The 17,534-nt window shown below is 58.6% G+C and overlaps 5 protein-coding genes across 5 annotated transcripts; 4 read left to right on the plus strand and 1 right to left on the minus strand.

Annotated features, from left to right (window-relative positions):
• Positions 1-230: 230 nt before the first annotated feature.
• On the minus strand, positions 231-1,628 carry B0H64DRAFT_425679 (uncharacterized protein; the record flags this gene model as incomplete). Its single annotated transcript, XM_062805694.1, has 8 exons — positions 231-305; positions 369-505; positions 577-633; positions 692-771; positions 832-1,078; positions 1,204-1,401; positions 1,481-1,533; positions 1,597-1,628. The coding sequence occupies 8 exons, from the start codon at positions 1,626-1,628 to the stop codon at positions 231-233; spliced, it is 879 nt and encodes a 292-aa protein (XP_062656376.1).
• Positions 1,629-2,395: 767 nt separating this feature from the next.
• Positions 2,396-10,054, plus strand: B0H64DRAFT_363036 (ketoacyl-synt-domain-containing protein; the record flags this gene model as incomplete). Its single annotated transcript, XM_062801788.1, has 6 exons — positions 2,396-2,528; positions 2,612-7,602; positions 7,673-8,388; positions 8,467-8,635; positions 8,696-9,004; positions 9,103-10,054. 6 exons carry the CDS (start codon positions 2,396-2,398, stop codon positions 9,973-9,975), a joined length of 7,191 nt encoding a protein of 2,396 aa, XP_062656377.1. The 3' UTR covers positions 9,976-10,054.
• Positions 10,055-10,257: 203 nt separating this feature from the next.
• Positions 10,258-11,650, plus strand: B0H64DRAFT_402973 (kinase-like domain-containing protein). Its single transcript, XM_062804269.1, has one exon. It carries the CDS (start codon positions 10,450-10,452, stop codon positions 11,458-11,460), a length of 1,011 nt encoding a protein of 336 aa, XP_062656378.1. The 5' UTR covers positions 10,258-10,449; the 3' UTR covers positions 11,461-11,650.
• Positions 11,651-12,322: 672 nt separating this feature from the next.
• B0H64DRAFT_202565 (O-methyltransferase-domain-containing protein) lies at positions 12,323-13,636 on the plus strand. Its single transcript, XM_062799280.1, has one exon. The coding sequence runs from the start codon at positions 12,486-12,488 to the stop codon at positions 13,590-13,592; it is 1,107 nt and encodes a 368-aa protein (XP_062656379.1). The 5' UTR covers positions 12,323-12,485; the 3' UTR covers positions 13,593-13,636.
• A 645-nt stretch (positions 13,637-14,281) lies between these two features.
• On the plus strand, positions 14,282-15,418 carry B0H64DRAFT_476501 (uncharacterized protein; the record flags this gene model as incomplete). The annotated part of the gene is made up of 1 exon (XM_062808153.1): positions 14,282-15,418. The coding sequence occupies exon 1, from the start codon at positions 14,417-14,419 to the stop codon at positions 15,416-15,418; it is 1,002 nt and encodes a 333-aa protein (XP_062656380.1). The 5' UTR covers positions 14,282-14,416.
• Positions 15,419-17,534: the final 2,116 nt, after the last annotated feature.

Genomic DNA, 17,534 nt, shown 5'->3' on the forward strand with positions numbered 1-17,534 from the left:
TGTGTGTGACAGTGATGCTTGCATGCGCTATCGACGTTTCTTTAGACCTCAATGTAGTGTGGTAGACGATAAATGCTCGCATCATTGGAATCTTCATTTCTACACCTGGATCACTGCAGAACGTGGGCAGTGCTATGGTAATAGCAGATACACGGATATTTGAGATTGTTCTATCTTCCAATTTCTATCGCACAGCACAGCTGCAAAGATGAGCAGCGGCGGTCCTGAACTCATGAAAGCCTGATCTTCCCGGGTTGGGTATCTGCCAGCTTTCCCAAGCCAAACAGACGACCAAAGAACCAGTCCTATACCATGGTTAGCTTCTCGACCAAGAGGAATCAGGCAAAAGTGACTAGAAGATAGCTTACCCAGAACGTCCGTGGGAGAAATGTATCGATAAAACGGATGAGGCCGGAAGAATTACCGAACCAGAACCAGGCCGCCGGTGATTTCTTCAATATCTCCTTCACCACTCCCGCTGCATATTGATCTGGCTTCATGGCGTCTGCGTTCCCAGTTAGATAATCCTCTTGTGAGATCCAATCGAGCAATCGCTGCAAGGCCCAAGGTACCTACCTGGCGTCCGGTGGAGATGGGCTACAAAGGCGTCATTCATGGGATAGTACACCGAATCTACAGTAATCCGGAGTCAGTAAGGTAATGTTTGATATCGAGAAGCGAGCAAACTAACCCTCAGGTAAGGATCTCCCATGGTCGTTCTTGAGAATGTTCGTAGCCACCTCTCCGCTAATGACGTTCACGACGCGGACGCTGCACCAGCGAGTTAGTGCATCGGGTCCCGAATGGGCATTCTTGGGAAACGATACGTACCCGAACGGACGCAGCTCCACACGCAAGGTGTTTCCATAGTGCTGCAAGGCGGCCTTGCTGGCATTGTAGGACGCGCCGTAGACGTAAGGACAGACGCCACCAATGGACCCAGTATTGACAATCACGCCCTTGGCCGCGATGAGGAAGGGATGTAGGTAGTGGACGACACGCATGGGGCCGAAAACATTCACGCTGAACATCTTTTGCACCTCGGCCGCCTTAGTGTCCGTTGCCGGCATGGTGTAGCCTGTGACCAGAACATGTACCCGTGGTAAGCAATGTACTTGTGCGCACATGGCCATCGCCCGAGGCAGGGAAGTCACTCACAGATTCCACTAAAGCAGACGCGTATATTAGCCAGTCGCCCTCAACCAGTTATGCTAGACGGGGCTTGAACGGACGCATTGTTAATCAGGATGTCCAGCCTTCCTCCTGTGAGCTTCTGGAGGGTCTGCTTCAGCTCCTCCACGCTCTCGTCCTTGGTGACGTCGGTCCGGGTGACATGTATGCCCTCGGATTCCAGGTGATGGGCATCTTCGTGGGGGAGAAGGGTTGCGATGACCTCAAACTCTAAAATGCGGCAAGGTAGGTGCTGAGTCAGTCACGCGTCCTGGGCGGGAGAACAACCGAGGGAACTGCCGAGACTTACTTTCTTTCCTGAGTCGGGAGGCAAGAGCATGGCCGATTCCGCCGTATCCGCACCTAGCGGCAGCAGCATTAGCAAAGCGGAAGGGCCTCCAGATGCATCGATCGCAGTGTTATTACCCGGTGATCAGTGCGAACCTCTCGCTCGCCATTGTGGACTGATTGGTAGTAAAGGGGGGGGGGGGGGGGGGGGGGGGGAGAAGTCAGGAGCAATGCGGCGCCAGACGCCTGGGTTTCTCTCGTCTAGATAAGGAAGGTAAGGAATCAGTTTTATTCCCCCCGGACACCAAATGAACAGGGGGCATCTTGCGATATCCGTCTGCAACCTACTTTGCAAGCCCCGGCGTCTCAAGGGATGTCAACGTACGTTACCGAGTTTCCGCCAAAGGCCCGGCCCTCGGAGTCCTGCGCGACCAGGATGGCCCCCGACATTGTCAGCGGACTTGTCACTGCCTCCTGGCAGGTGCCATCCCGTACCAAGATAAGCCCGGGTTCCGGCTTGGAAACCGAGTAGACTGACGGGTTCGGCAACCAGCCAATCTGATGTAAGCACCCTCCGGCCTCCGCTCCGGATGGGCCCCATCTGCAGGTACCAATGGATGGGCCGTGCATGTCGGCATCCTTCAACGGCTTCGGACTTGATTTTGGCGGGAAACCCAAAAGGGGTGAAATGTCGGAAACGGGCTTAGGATTTGTCGCCGGTGTCGTGTTACCCGGAACTAACCACTTCGAATTGCGTCGCCTGGACGGAGACACGGACTCGGAGGTGATACTAAGGGACGCCTATTACTACCAGTATATGTTCCCATCTATCACAAGGTATATGACTTGAGAACAACCGCCAACCATCGGTGAAGTTTGAAACTCTTTTCGACAGCTAGTGGGAACCAACTCCAAGTACCTACTAACATCCCTCACCATGGCACCTTACCTTCAGGGCGATTACTCGTCGAGCGACTCGGGCCCCAGCGAGGCATCGACCCCTCCGCAGTTGGCTGTCACCAACGGCAATGATGCGCGGGAGCCCGAGCCGATCGCCATCATTGGCATGGGTATGTTCTTCCCCTGGTACCATTATCATCCAACTAAGGTACTTTAAAAGTTTAAGTCTATTTTGACTGACTTGTGCACCCAGGATGTCGGCTCCCCGGTGGTGTCAAATCCCCCCAAGACCTCTGGAAGCTCCTCATGAACGGGGGCTCCGGCCAGGGCGACGTCCCCCCGTCACGCTGGAACATCGACGGCTTCTATCACCCCAACGGCCAGCGACCGGGAAGCATGAACACCAAGGGCGGGTACTTCCTCGACGAGGACATCCGGCAGTTCGACAATGGCTTTTTCGGCATCAACAACCTGGAAGCCACCTACATGGACCCCCAGCAGCGGAAGCTCCTGGAAGTCTGCTACGAGTGTTTTGAGAGTGCGGGCGCTACCTTGGAATCTCTCTCGTCGGCCAACGTGGGATGCTACGTGGGAAACTTCACTATCGATTTCATCACGATGCAGGCAAAGGAGGCCGAGTATTTCCATCGCTATAACGCAACAGGCATGGGAACCACCATCCTCTCCAACCGTATCAGCCACGTCTTCAACCTTACGGGGCCGAGTGTGGTCCTTGACACGGCTTGCTCGTCATCGCTCTATGCCCTTCACATGGCCTGTGCTGCCATCGACGCAGGGGAATGCGACTCGGCCGTCGCCGCCGGCGCGAACTTGGTTCAGGCCCCAGAGCAGCACATCGGCACCATGAAGGCCGGCGTGCTTTCGCCCACGTCCACCTGCCACACCTTCGACGCCTCAGCCGACGGCTACGGCCGCGCGGACGGCATCGGCGCCATCTACCTCAAGAAGCTGAGCAAAGCGCTCGAGGACAACGATCCGATCCGCGGCATCGTCCGCGGGTCAGCCGTCAACGCCAACGGGCGCACCAACGGCATCACGCTGCCCAGCTCCGACGGCCAGGAGGCCGTCATCCGCAAGGCCTACGCAAAGGCCGGACTAGACTACCGGTACAACGAAACCGACTACGTTGAGTGCCACGGCACCGGCACAGCCGTGGGTGACCCCATCGAGCTCGAGGCCGTGTCGCGCGTATTCAAGAAGCGCCTAGTGCAGAGCCCGCTGCACGTCGGCTCCGTCAAGACGAACCTGGGCCACTCCGAGGCCGCTTCCGGCTTCTCCAGCATCTTCAAGGTCGCCATGGCCCTCGAGAAGGGCGTCATCCCCCCCACCATCGGCGTTCGGAATATCAACCCCAAGATCAAGACCGACGAATGGGGCGTCAAGATCGTCACCGAAGCTACCGAGTGGCCCACCCAGTCCATGATGACTCTGGGGAAGGCCACGCGCCGCGCTGGCGTCAATTCCTTTGGCTACGGCGGTGCGAACAGTCACGTCATTCTGGAGGCTGTGGACAACTTTGTCCCACGTCCAGAGGGTCCCTCTTCCCAGACGCTGTCGAAGCTCCGATCGACCTTCATCCTCCCGGTCTCTGCCAACTCCCCTGCTTCCTTGGACGGCCAACTGAGCAACTTGTCCTCCCTCCAGCTGGACGGACTCAACGTTGTCGACCTGGCCTACACCCTCGGCACCCGTCGATCGCGACTGTCTAGCCGAGCGTACACCCTCGCCGGACAGGAGACGCTGGGTGAAAGCCTGCGACGCGAGAGCTTCGTCATGGCCGCCGGAGCCGCCGACACCAGCCTCCCGCTGGCCTTCGTCTTCACAGGGCAAGGAGCCCAATGGGCGCAGATGGGCAAGGAGCTGATCGAGGAGATCCCGTCGTTCCGCAAGAGTCTGGTCGAGCTGGACAACGCCCTGCAGAAGCTGCCCCATCGCCCATCCTGGACGCTGCGACAGGCCCTGCTGGATCCCAAGGAAACCTCCATGATCAACCATGTCACGCGGTCGCAGCCCGTGTGCACCGCCATCCAGATCGCCTTTATCCAGCTCCTGTGGAAGTGGGGCATCGAGCCAGCCGCCGTCATCGGCCACTCGTCCGGTGAGATCGCCGCCGCATACGCCGCTGGTCGTCTGACGGCCGAGGAGGCCATCATCGTGGCGTACTACCGTGGTTACGTGGTCGGACACCGCCAGCTCCCTTCCAAGGGGGGCATGATGGCGGCCGGTCTAGGCCGAGATCAAGCCCAGACGGAAATCGATACCCTGGGTCTACCCGACTCGATCAGGGTGGCTTGCATCAACTCGCCCGAGAGCGTGACCATCAGCGGAGACGCCGACGGCATCGACAGTATGCTGGCGCACCTGCAAGGGAAGGGTCTGTTCGCCCGGAAGCTCAACACAAACGACCGCGCCTACCACTCCCACCACATGCTCCTCCTTGGCCAGGAGTACGAGCAGCTTCTCACCGAGAACCTGCCTCTCCGGACCTTCCAGCCGGACGGCAAAGCCCGCTGGGTGTCGTCCGTGACTGGGCAGGAGGTGACGGCCAAGGTCAAGCCTTCGTACTGGAGAGCCAACCTGGAGTCGCCCGTCTTGTTTAGCGACGCGGTGGAGGGCATCATGCAAATCTCCAAGCACCACCTAGTCGAACTGGGTCCCCACTCGGCTCTGGAGATGCCAATCAAGCAGACCATGGCAAAGCTGAACCTGAAGGCCGGCAGCGACTTCCACTACTCGGCCGCCCTCACTAGGAATAAAAACGCCGTCACCTGCCTGTTCAGCCTGGTCGGGAACCTGTTCCTGCACGGCTATCCCGTCGACTTCGCCCAAGTCAACTACGTTGAGGCGCCGACGACGGGCCTGGCGCGGCACGCCGCCCGGTACCCGGCCCACCAGCAGGGCAAGGTCATCGCTACCCTGCCCCCTTACGCCTGGAGTTACGACACCCTGTTGTGGAGCGAGTGCCGTTTGAGCACCGAGTTCCGCAACCGCAAGCACTTGCACCACGACCTGCTAGGCGCACAGAAGCCCGGCGGCAACGGCAGCGAGACGACGTGGCGGAACGTGCTCCGGGCCCACGATGCGCCCTGGCTGCTCGACCATCGGCTGGAGGACACGGTGGTCTTCCCCGGCGCTGGCTACATCGCCATGGGTATCGAAGCTATCAGCCAGGTGAGCGGCAAGACGGTGACGGACCCCGCCGGAATCTCGGTCAGCCTACGGCAGTTCCACATTCTCAAGGCGCTTCCGCTGTCGGCCGACGCGAACGCCCCCGGTGTCGAGATCTTCACGCAGATCAGGCCGATGGCGCTGTCGGCCACGGCAGACTCCAAGACCTGGTGGGAGTTCGAGGTCACCAGCTACCGCGACGAGCTCGCCACCACCCACGCCACGGGCAAGATCAGCATCGCCGAGACGCGCGCGTCGGACCTGGTCAAGCCCGCGCTGGTGCCCGGCGACGCCGACCTCGAGGCGCTCGCCATGCGCAACTGGTACGGCCAGTTCACCAAGGTGGGGCTGAACTACGGCCCGGAGTTCGCGGCGCTCTCGGAGATGCAGACGCCGCGGTCCAAGACCGGCATGCACGCCGTCGCGAGGACGCCGCTGCTGCAGGGCGGCGGCGAGGGCAAGGACGCGCAGTCGACGTACCTGGTCCACCCCGTCACCATCGACGTCATGCTGCAGGCCGGCATCATCGCCAGCACGTCGGGCGTGATCAAGGACCTGGCCGCGAACGTGCCGGTCGCGATCGAAGAGGCCTACTTCCACGCCCCCGCGGCGCGGGCCGTGTCCGAGGAGGAGCAGGAGCACTACTTCATTGACGCCAACGCCCAGCGCATCGGCTTCTCGGCTTACATGCTCAACGCCTGCCTCCGCGATGGACAGGACCGCCCCGTTGTTGTCTTGAAGGACGTCCGCGTGACCGGGTACCAAGGCGGCGCAAAGGTAGCGGATGAGGAGGAGGAGCGTGAGCCTATGCTGCGCCTGGTCTGGAAGCCCGATGTCACGACTCTGTCGAGCAGCGAGCTGGCCAAGTACCTCTCGATCTGTGAAGAGGACCAACTCGTTTCCATGGTCGACCTCTTCTCGCACAAGAACCCTCGCCTACGCGTCTTGGACGTCGGCCAATCGGACGAGCTCACGTCGGCCTTCCTGGACGCTCTCCGGGCACGGAGCGCATTCAAGCGGTGCGGGGCATACGCCCGAGGCCAGTTTACGGCAGAAGACGGCCTTGTCATCGAGACGGTAGACGGCAAGCAGCCTCTCGGTGAGGGGAAGAAAGCCTCGTCGACCGGACAAGAGGAATATGACGTCGTCATCGTCGGCGAGGGCCTTGCCGATGACCTCTACGCTCGTCTGGCAGAACTCGTGAACCCCGGTGGCGCCGTCTTGAAGATGACGTCGAGCCCTTCAAAGCCCCTGGATGGCTTTACTTGCATCGACACGGCTGCAGCGTCGGGTAAGATCTTGGAGGTGTCGACGCGGGCCAACGACAAGAAGGCCGCCACCGTCTCGGACGCCACTCCTATCCTGATGGTGGAAGAGGCCGCGGAAGAGCCGTTCAACAGCGCCCTGGCCAAACACCTCGCCGAAACATTCGGGCAGGACGTGAAGCGTGTACTTCTGCACGAACTGACGAGCAGCGCCGTCACGACCCAGACCCTGGTGGTCTCCACCGTCGAACTGCGTCGGCCGGTCCTTTCAACACTCACCAACGAGGAGATGGAGTACGTCAAGTTCATCACCGACAACGCGCGGAGTCTGTTGTGGATCACGGGTGGCGACAACATGGACGGGAAGCGTCCCGACTTCGCCCTTATGTCGGGCCTGTCGCGCGCGCTTATGCTGGAGCAGCCGTCCCTGGCCATCACGATGCTTGATCTGGACGTCGTCGCGCCGGAACAGCAGACCCTGCAGAGCATCACTGCGGTGCTCCGTCAGTCGGTCGAATCGACCACCCCGGACGCCGAGTACGCATACAAGAACGGCCTGCTCCACGTCAGTCGGATGCTGCCCGAGGAGGACATGAACGCCACATTCCGCGCCAGGCAGGGCCAAATCTCCGCGCTTGCCACTCTGGACGAGGCGAAACCGGCTCGTCTGACCATCGGCACCGTGGGACAGTTCGACACCCTTTCCTTCATCCGTGAGGTACCAGACCTCTCGCCGCTGGCTCCGGGGACTGTCGAGATCGAGGTCAAATCCGTCGGCCTGAACGCCAAGGTAAGTGAAGAACTCCTAACTCGCCCATGTGATGCCCCTGCAGTCCATGCTGACTTAGTTCTCCCCCTAGGACTTCTACGCCCTCGCCGGAAAGGTCAACACAAAGGACGGAGTTTGTAAGCTGGAGTGCAGCGGCATCGTCACACGCGTGGCCTCCAGCGGCGTGGAGCGGTTGGCAGTGGGCGACCGCGTGGTCTCCATGGGGCCGGGCCACTTCCTGACGCACGAGCGGGTTCCGGAGTGGGCATGCCAGAAGCTGCAGGACGACGAGGACCTGCACGTGGCGACAACGCTGCCGCTGGTCTTCTCCACGGCCCTCTACGCCCTGCACCACCGCGCCCACCTCCAGAAGGGCGAGTCGGTGCTGATCCACTCGGCCGCTGGTGGCTTGGGCAACGCCGCCATCCAGATCGCCCAGCTGTCGGACGCCGAGATCTTCGCAACCGTCAGCACCGAGGAGAAGCGGGAGTACCTCGTCAACACGTTCGGCCTGCAGCGCGACCACATCTTCAACTCGCGTGACTCGTCGTTCCTGCCCGCCATCCTGGCTGCCACCGGCGGGAGGGGCGTGGATGTCGTGCTGAACTCGCTGACCGGGGACCTGCTGCATGACAGCTGGCGGGCCTGCGCCCGCTGGGGCCGGTTCGTCGAGGTCGGAAAGCAAGACATCGTCGACGCCGGCAAGCTGGATATGGAGATGTTCCGCCGCAACGTCACCTTCACTGCCTTTGACCTCAGCGAACTGTCCGAGGAGGGCCAGCCGCAACTCAACCGCATCGCCTCGAGGTACGTACTACTTTAGCTTTCTCTCTTCCCCCTTGATGAAAGACACCATCCGTCTAACGCACCCCGTCCCCTCAACAGTCTGCTTGCGGAAACCATGTCTCTCTACAGGCAAAAGAAGATCAAGGCCATCGAGCCCATGCGCGTGTTTGACGTGTCCGAAATCACGCAAGCATACCGCTACTTCGGGCTTGGTAACCGGATCGGCAAGATCGCCATCTCCCTCGAGAACGGCAACTCTCTCGTCCCGGTAAGTACCTCACTCATGACAGCACACTGATAATAGTACGTGAAACGCTGACGAACCTAGACCCTGCCCATCAAACACGCGTCTTCATTCAGCCCCGACAAGACCTATCTCATGATCGGATGCCTGGGCGGGCTGGGCCGTAGCATCTCGAGGTGGATGGTCAAGCGCGGCGCCCGGAAGTTCGTCTTGGTCGGCCGGAGCGGCACGGACAGGAAGCCGGCCAGACTGCTTGTGGAAGACCTCCGGGCGTCCGGCGCCGAGGTGACAGTCGTTCGCGGAGACGTGGGCGTCTACGCGGACGTGCAGGCGGCGGTGGCTGCCATCAAGGGGCCGGTTGGCGGTGTCGTACAGGCTGCCATGGGACTCCACGTAAGTTTTGCCCGCCCCCGTTGTCATTCCCGTTCGGTCTGGTTCTTGCGCACGCTTTCCGGGAGAAGAGGGTATATGATGCTAACAACACGTTACAGGAGGCACTCTGGACGAGCATGCCCAACGAGTGGTGGCACACGGGCATCGACCCCAAGCTGATCGGGTCGTGGAACCTCTACAACGCGCTCGAGGGCCGGACGGCCGACCTCGACTTCTTCCTGATGACCAGTTCCGTGTCGGGCAGCGTCGGGACGGCGACCGAGGGCAACTACTGCGCGGCCAACTACTTCCTGGACGTGTTCGCCCGCTTCCTCCGGACCCAGGGCCTCCCGGGCCTCTCGCTCGGCCTCGGCATGATCTCCGAGGTGGGCTACCTGCACGAGAACCCCGAGATCGAGGCGCTGCTGCTCCGCAAGGGCATCCAGGCCATCAACGAGGACGAGCTCCTGCAGATCATCGACATCTCGCTCGGCCACATGGCCAGCCGCACCAAGTACGACGCCAACGCCTCCTGCCACGTGCTGACCGGCCTGGAGCCCCTGGGGCTGAAGCTCCTCCGGAAGCAGGGCTTCACCGGCACGAACCCGACGCTGAACGACCCGCGCGCCAGCGTCCTGGCCGCCGTCCTCGACAGCGACACGGACAAGAAGCTGAAGGGTAACGACTCGGGCATGCCCGACGAGCTGGCCGAGGCGCTGGCCAGCGGCCACGAGGGCCAGTCGGTGCTCGAGGCCATCGTGCAGCTGATCGTCCAGCGCTTCTCCAACCTCGTCCTGCAGCAGGTCGACCGCATCGACCCGGGGAGGGCCTTGTCCAAGTTCGGCATGGACAGCATGCTCGCGGCCGAGTTCAGGACTTGGTTCTACCAGGCCTTCAAGGTGGATGTGCCTTTCCTTACTTTGCTGTCGGAGACGACGACGCTTAACACGCTGGGCGAACTGGTTCATGCGTCCGTCACTGGTTCGAGCTGAGGTGTGGGGTTGTATGCGGGGTTTCTTTTTCATTTCTTAATTATGAAGTTATGTCAAATAGGTAGCTACGATGTTTTCAACGGTATTGATTTAGATATTATTCTCATGATCGTGTGTTCTTTGCTCGTTACCATCACTTCCTTTCTCCGGTGTAACCATGCGGAGAGCGGTTTGCCCATTGGGTACAGTAATCGTGCTGCCAACTATTGACTTGGTCAGTGTTAATGAAGGCTAAAGGTTCGAATATGAGGACACTGGCTCATGGTCCCAACAAACTTACACCTTGGAGTGCGGGCACCAATGACGGAAACCGTGGGCAGCAAAACTCAGGTCAATGCCACATCCTGCTCCAAGACCGACTTCTTTCAACCGTCAAAAACGCCTTATTTCACAGTCCTTCTTTACGCATCCACCCAATTCTCAATTTTCTTTTTAAGCTGTTGAGATCTCGAGCCGTTTTTCGTAAGAATCATCATGATGACCACCATCCCCACCAGTATTGCAGATACGTTCAGCGAGGAAGTCACCCGTCTTCGCGCAGAATACCAGGTGAAACGACAGAAATCCAATGTCTTTCCGCCGGCAGGGCGGCCCATCCTCGACATGGAGCTTGTGCCTGGCGAAGAGCCGGCCGTTGGGATCTGGTACGAGGACGGGACGCAACTCGGCCAATACGTTCGCCTTTTTGATCTACCGGAAACACTCTCTGGCAATATTCTTCGCCTCGAGCGCGCGCTACCGGCAGTGGACGGCCATGTTGAAATCAAAGGGGATGTCATCCGTGGCCTCGACGAATGCCCCAACCACCCAGCACCGGTGGAAGACGACTTTGAGGATGTTTCAGACCTCGTTGCCAAGCTGCCGATTGTCGCTGTCGATTCCTCCAGACACTTCACGAAGAAAGGCAAATACCGGAGTGAGATTGAGAATCTCTTGAAGTGCCAAGGAGGCTCATGCCCTAGAACCATTCTTTCTCCACACCTCATCCATCTCCTAGGTGCATCGCGGGACGGCGAGCTTGTCTTTGAGAAACTGGCAACACGCGGACCGACCCTGGCACGCTTCTCCTCCCTCGACACGTATAAACGCTGGATTCTCCACATCGTTGACGCCCTTTCTTGTCTCCATTCTCTCAATATCGTGCACCGAGATCTCCGCATCGACAACTGCCTCTTCGCCGACAACGGCAGCCGCCTGGTGGTATGCGACCTGGAGAGCCGTTGGGGCCAGCGAGCTGCTCCAGAAATTGCGTTTGATGGCGGGCTGGACTCGGGATGGACCACCCGATCCGACATCTACGACATCGGAAATTGCATCAAGTGCATGGTTTACGCCAACGCCCCCATCACGAACCAAGTCGAGTGGCCTGTCCCCCAGCCCCTCCAGGGCATCGTTGAGGCTTGTATGCGCAAATCGCCGGATGACCGACCAACTCTGCTCGAGCTTCGGGAGATGGTCGAGGCTATTCCTGGATGCCGTAATTAAGGACACCGTCAGTTGTCGACGATACAAGAGGAGGCACTGCAAGTTGAGGACTCGGAAATATGTACTCCGGTCACGGGGACCCCAATGAACCTGACAGCGAGAAGTGGCAATAGTAATTCTGAATAACTGCCTAAATACGCGGTGATAGATAATTCTCCTTGGTGGGAGCATCCAACGCGTCCGACGCAGGCTGCTTATTACAACGAGATTCGTCGACGTATGTCCAGAGAAGGTACTACGATTAAACCTGGAGGCGCCGGACAACGTCGAAGCGAAAACATCGCAGATCATACCACGTTGCATGGAACTCCCAATCCCCGTCATCAGCTCTCTCAGCTGCTATCAGTGCCAAAACACGACGCCTCAATACCCTACTAATTTGTCCTAGAGGAGCGCGACTGTCCCGCGCTAAAACATGCCCGCTTTCAGCTAGTCATATCAAGGGGTTCAGGCGGTGTGATGCTTGTGATTTCTCAGGGTACTGGACAATCGTGATTAAGCTTCCTGAATTAGGTAGTTATGTCTTGAATATTTCGGTCCGGACTCTGGCCCGCAGGAGATCTACATGGCGGCTCGATACCATGGGTGCGTCGGTGATGTTCAATCACGTTCAGCTCCCCACGCCCTGGCATGCATTACCTTACCGAGCGATCGACGCCGTCTGGGCCGCCAAGCCCCAGTGCTTTTGCCTGGGCTGATGCACATCTGCTCTTATATAAAGAGCTGTTGTTGCGTGTCGCCAGGATGGATCGGGTGTTGCTTCAAGAAAGTCGTCCCAGGAGAGGGCGCTCAGGGCGATAATTGCTTGAAACTGGTTCCAAGTTACTCCATGTCTGAGAGACCCCAAAATGCTTCGCTCCAATCTCATTTGAGTCCATCTTTTTAACAAGTCCACAGCATCACGATACTTATTACTTCAAGTTCCAACCTCATCTCCGTTACCACCTTACAACCCACCAATAGTCTAATGCCAATAACTAAACCTCTCGTCAACCTGTTGTTAGTTCGGTAACTTCACTCACACAATGTCGGGTAATTGTGCAAACAAGGGGCCGGTGGTCGGTCACTTCGCCACCATCGTCGAGATGGGTGTGCTGAAGACCTTCGTCGAGTACAAGATTTTCGATGCTATCCCCGACGAGGGCGATATCTCCATTACCGAGCTGGCCGACAAGGTTGGCGCGCACCCGGAACTGCTCCAACGCCTCGCCAACTACCTCGTCGCTGCCGGGTTCCTCGACTCACCTGCCGTTGGCCGCGTGGTTCACACGGACAAGTCCCGCCCGTACAAGTCCACCGAGTTCGCCGGCGGCGCCGTAGCGTACCTGTTCGACATGCTCTTCCGCGCGACGGCGCAGCTGCCGTCGTACTTTGCGCAGAACGGGCTGGCCTCCCCCGAGACTGCCAGCGTCACGCCGTTCGGGATGGCCGTAAACCACCCGGACAAGAGCCTGTACGAAATCCTTGTCGCCGAGCCCAAGTTGGGCCAAGCATTCGACGAGACGTGCAGCCGCGTGGGCAGCATCTTCCCCATGAAGGGCGTCCATGATCTCGGCTGGATGCAGCAAGAACCGGGAGCCCTCGACGGGACCCGCCCACTCTTTGTGGACATCGGCGGCAACGAGGGCGCCGCGCTGCGGTGCGTGCTGCGCGACAACACATTCATCCCGGCAGCTCGCTGCGCCGTCTTGGATCTGCCGCGGGCCATCGAGGCGGCCGAGGCCGACCGGGCCCGGGTGGCCGCCGAGGAGGACGGCGAGCGGTTGTCCAAAGTCCAGCTCGTGGCCGGCAGCGTGTACGAGCCGCTGCCGGCGCCGGTGCGCGGGGCGCTGGTGTACCAGTTCCGGCGCGTCCTCAACGACTTTGCCGACGCCGACGTGGCCCGCGCCTGGCGCTCCGTGGCCGACGCCGCCGCCACCGACACCCGCGTCTACATCGTCGAGAAGCTGCTCGAGTCGGGGAGGCCGTCCGAGTACGGCGCCGCCCAGGACCTCTTCATGATGATGTTTGGTGGCAAGCGCCGTAGCGCTGCTATGCATGCCGAGCTGGCGGCCGCTGTTGGGTTCCGGCTGCACAAGGAGTCCGAGGATAGGTTTAACGACTTTGGCGCGCTTGAGTTCCGCAAGGCTTGAGCGGGGCAATGGATTTGTGGTTTCCTTGTTCCTTTGTTGTAACCAAGTGCAACAACACTGCCTTCGTTCATACGTCGATGATGCTATCCTAGAAGGATCCTTGGAGCTCTAGGCACCGGTTCGTGTAATTATAAGTAACAACCATGGAGGCGATTATAGAAGAACATCTCTGTGGTTGTGTGATATGGATGCTGTGACAGATGATATGGCATATGACATGGAAGTCGGTGAAAACTGTAAAACCCGCCAAGGCATTGATTGCACCCGCATTGCAGGGCTCAGCTCTCGGCCGCCTTCGCGACGCGCAGCTCCTCGGACTCGCTTAATCACAGCTAGGTACCTAGGTACAGCTAGATCTGTATTCGTATTTGAGTCAATCAAAGTGGCATGCAACGAACACGCTAGTGGTTCTCGGCAAAGCAAAGTCCGAGCCGCACCGGAATTGAAGGCACCAACTCCTGCGCGGCCTGGCAAATCTCAGGGGTAAGTTGTAACAGGCGACCACATTTTTGCGTATCACTCCAAACGGAGAGTTTTGAGCCTCGGACATCAATTCTACGCCGTCACTTGGGGCTGTGTACGGAGTCTCCCAAAATGCCGACAACCCGTCAAGTTGGCCATGATCGTTTACATAAGTACAAGATAGATCATGTAGAATAAAATGGTCATCAAAGAATTAAAGATCTACCAGTGAAACTACCGGTTGCCCAGCGTTTAAACTTTACACTCTTAAGCTCCAAGCTCGCCTCCTCCCACGGCCCCGAGAACGTCTCCCCACCACCGATGCACAATCGTTCTTCCAAGTTGTGGAATTTGTTTTCATCATGTCGCCTTCTCAAAAGCTCAACGTCCTCATAACGGGCTGCTCGCCAGGGGGTATGGGCGCGGCCCTCGCCGTAGAGTTCCACAACGCAGGCCATCACGTCTACGCGACAGCGCGGAACCCTTCCAAACTATCACCACTCGCCGAGCAGGGCATCCAAACCCTGACCCTCGACATAACCTCGCCCTCCTCCATCGAATCAGCCGTCTCGGCCGTCACCGCCACACTCCCACCCACCCGCGGCCTCGACATCCTCATCAACAACGCCGCAGGCAGCTACACCATGCCCGTGGTCGACGCCAACCTCTCCGCCGCCCGCGACCTCTTCGACATAAACGTCTGGGCCCACATAGCCGTCACGCAAGCCTTCCTCCCACTCATCCTCCGCGCCACCAACCCTCCCCCAAACCCCAACTCCAACCCCACCACAACCACCCCCACCAAAGCCACCACCACCACGCCCTTCGCCCCCCTCATCGTCAACCACACCTCCGTCGGCTCCGTCACCGCCCTGCCCTTCCAGGGCATCTACAACGCCTCCAAAGCCGCGCTCGCCATGCTCACCGCCACCATGCGCATGGAGCTGGCCCCCCTCGGCGTGCGCGTCGTCGACCTCAAGACCGCCGGCGTGCGCACCAACATCATCGCCAACAACAGCTTCAACAACAACACCACCACTACCACCGGGGGTGAAGAAAATGGGGGTGGGGCCCGGTTGCCGGCGGGGTCGGTGTTCGCGCCGGTGCGGGAGGAGGTGGAGCGGATTATGAGCCAGGAGGGGCTGAAGGAGAGGGGGGTGACGGCGGAGCAGTGGGCGGCGGAGGTGGTGGGCGTGTTGTTGGGGAGGAGCGTGCCGGCGGAGGTGTGGCGCGGGGAGAGTGCGCTGATGGCGCGGATGGCGACGGCGATTCCGTGCGGGCTGGCGGAGGAGGTGGTGAAGAGGGTGACGGGGATGGGGGCGGTGGAGGAGGGGTTTAGGAAGGTAAAGGCGAGGGAGGGGTGAGGTTGTGGTGTGTTTTGGTGGGGTTGGGAAGGGATAGTTGGGGGCTGGGAGGGAATGAGGGGGGTTGGGAGGGGATGGTTTAGTTAGGGGTGACGGGTTGAGTTGATAGTGTATTAGTAGTCCTGGCGTATATACCATCTCCTCTTTGTTATCCATCGCATCTCCACTTCGACTTCCTCCTCAAGCTCCCATGTTAAACATTCTAGTCCATGTCACTGCTTCCCATTTGGCCCAATCCCTTGCTTGACCCCCCAAGTAGCCCCCATTCATCCCTCTCACTAGAACGGTCCTCGTTACCCCGGCTAGCTTTGGCGGGTGTTTACGACACAAGGATATGTCACGCGTGAGATGACGGTTTGCGTGACGGTCCCAGCAGGAACTGAAACAGTCCTGATTGCGGTGACCGTGGTTGGGCGCGACACGGAAGTAGTGCGAATGCTGATGACTGTGACTGTGAGTGTGACTGTTCGGGGTTGTGGGGGAGACGTGTTGGATTTTGAAACAGTGACAATGCTCGTCTCGAGGAGAGTGGTTGTAATACGGGACGGAACCGTCACCGTGCTGTGAGTGACTGACGTTGAGGTCAGTATTGACGTGGAAGTGGCTACTGATGTTGAGAGAATGGTGCTTGTGTTTGTGATGGTCGTCCGAACCGTCTCAGTTACGAGTACCGTTGAGCGTGTGGTCTCGGGGCCGGGGCATGTGACGACGGTTGGCAAGGCGCTCGAGCCAGGGTCGGCGCAAACACCATGGACCGGGTCGCAGCCAATGCCGCAATGGTCAGTCGTGCTTCCGCACCTAAAGCACTGTCAAACTTTGGCGATCATTGGACCCCTTTTCTACCTACCAGCCATGTTCTGAACAACACTGACCGTACGTCGAACCCACGCAGGTAAAGGTACCGCCGCATTGCCCGTCGGGGCTGATTTGTAATGTGCGAGAGTCAACGCAATACTGGTTGCCATTGAACGTTGAGGTTGTCACACTGGGTAACCGACGGGTTGTTGACCAGAAAATCGCCCACACCGATGCCTACCGAGGCAGCGATTGACGCACACGTGTCTCCAGATTGGGCCGTCACATAGTTTAAACATGCATACGAAAGGCTGAACGCAATCTGGGAGACGAGCAACAGACCGAGGAGGTTAGAAAGGGGAAACTTGGCAGACCTCATGACGTCGGCTTGAATGACGACAACTCGTTCGCTCGGACATGGCCAAGAATACAAGTCCGGGTAAGCTGACTGCACCTTATATTCTTCAATGCGTGGTCAATGTCCCGTCCAGGGAACAGCCAAGTGCGGTCACGAACCAGACCTCTTATCACCGTTGTGCGCGGCCAGAAGCGGCACCATGGTACGTTCAACGCAACCATTGCTTTCAATATACCGCAACTTCAAACCGCTAGTTTGAAGCGATGACCGGATGTTTACTAATATACATCCGGATGAACGGGTCAAGGTGCCCCCGCAAATTTAATGAATACCTTAACCCGGTGACCAACTGTGATTACCCGCCAGCCATCCCAACACGCGAGCAAGCGGCCATTATCGTAGCGATGGTGGCATATGAGACAGATAATAGCCATGCAGGATTATACGACTGTACACTTTCGAAGCCGTTGTCGTACGACTCGCATCATAGGTAACCAAAGCGAGTCTGTCCAGGACTAAATGTATCCCGCTTGTGAATATGCCAGCCCTTTTACTAGTAGCGCTAGACTGTGTAGGTAGGAATATTCATCTGCAAAACTAAAACCACTCTGTCAATAGTATGTCGACGTTCCCCGCACCTGTCAAAGAGCCGGGGTGAGGTAAGCAGTAAGCACAAGATAGGAGCAAACTCATAACTCGGACTGGGATCTTAATGTTTGGGTGTCACTAATATGAACAAGGTCACCACCCAGGATTGTCGTCACGGGGGCTGAGAATCGCATTGATATGCAAACATGTCCGTTTTGGAAACGCGCATGATTGTGCAACATTTGGGAGCGGCACTGCCAGGCACACATGGCCAGTTTGATATGCCTCGGCAGTGATGGACTATAAAAATAACCCTGTTTGGAATTGGGGGGCGGTATACCATTGGTAGAACGAATCTGGTCCCGATACAAAAGC

This window comes from Chaetomium fimeti (genome assembly GCF_033439085.1).
Source record: "Chaetomium fimeti strain CBS 168.71 chromosome Unknown B0H64scaffold_6, whole genome shotgun sequence".
Classification (NCBI taxonomy): Eukaryota; Fungi; Ascomycota; class Sordariomycetes; order Sordariales; family Chaetomiaceae; genus Chaetomium; species Chaetomium fimeti.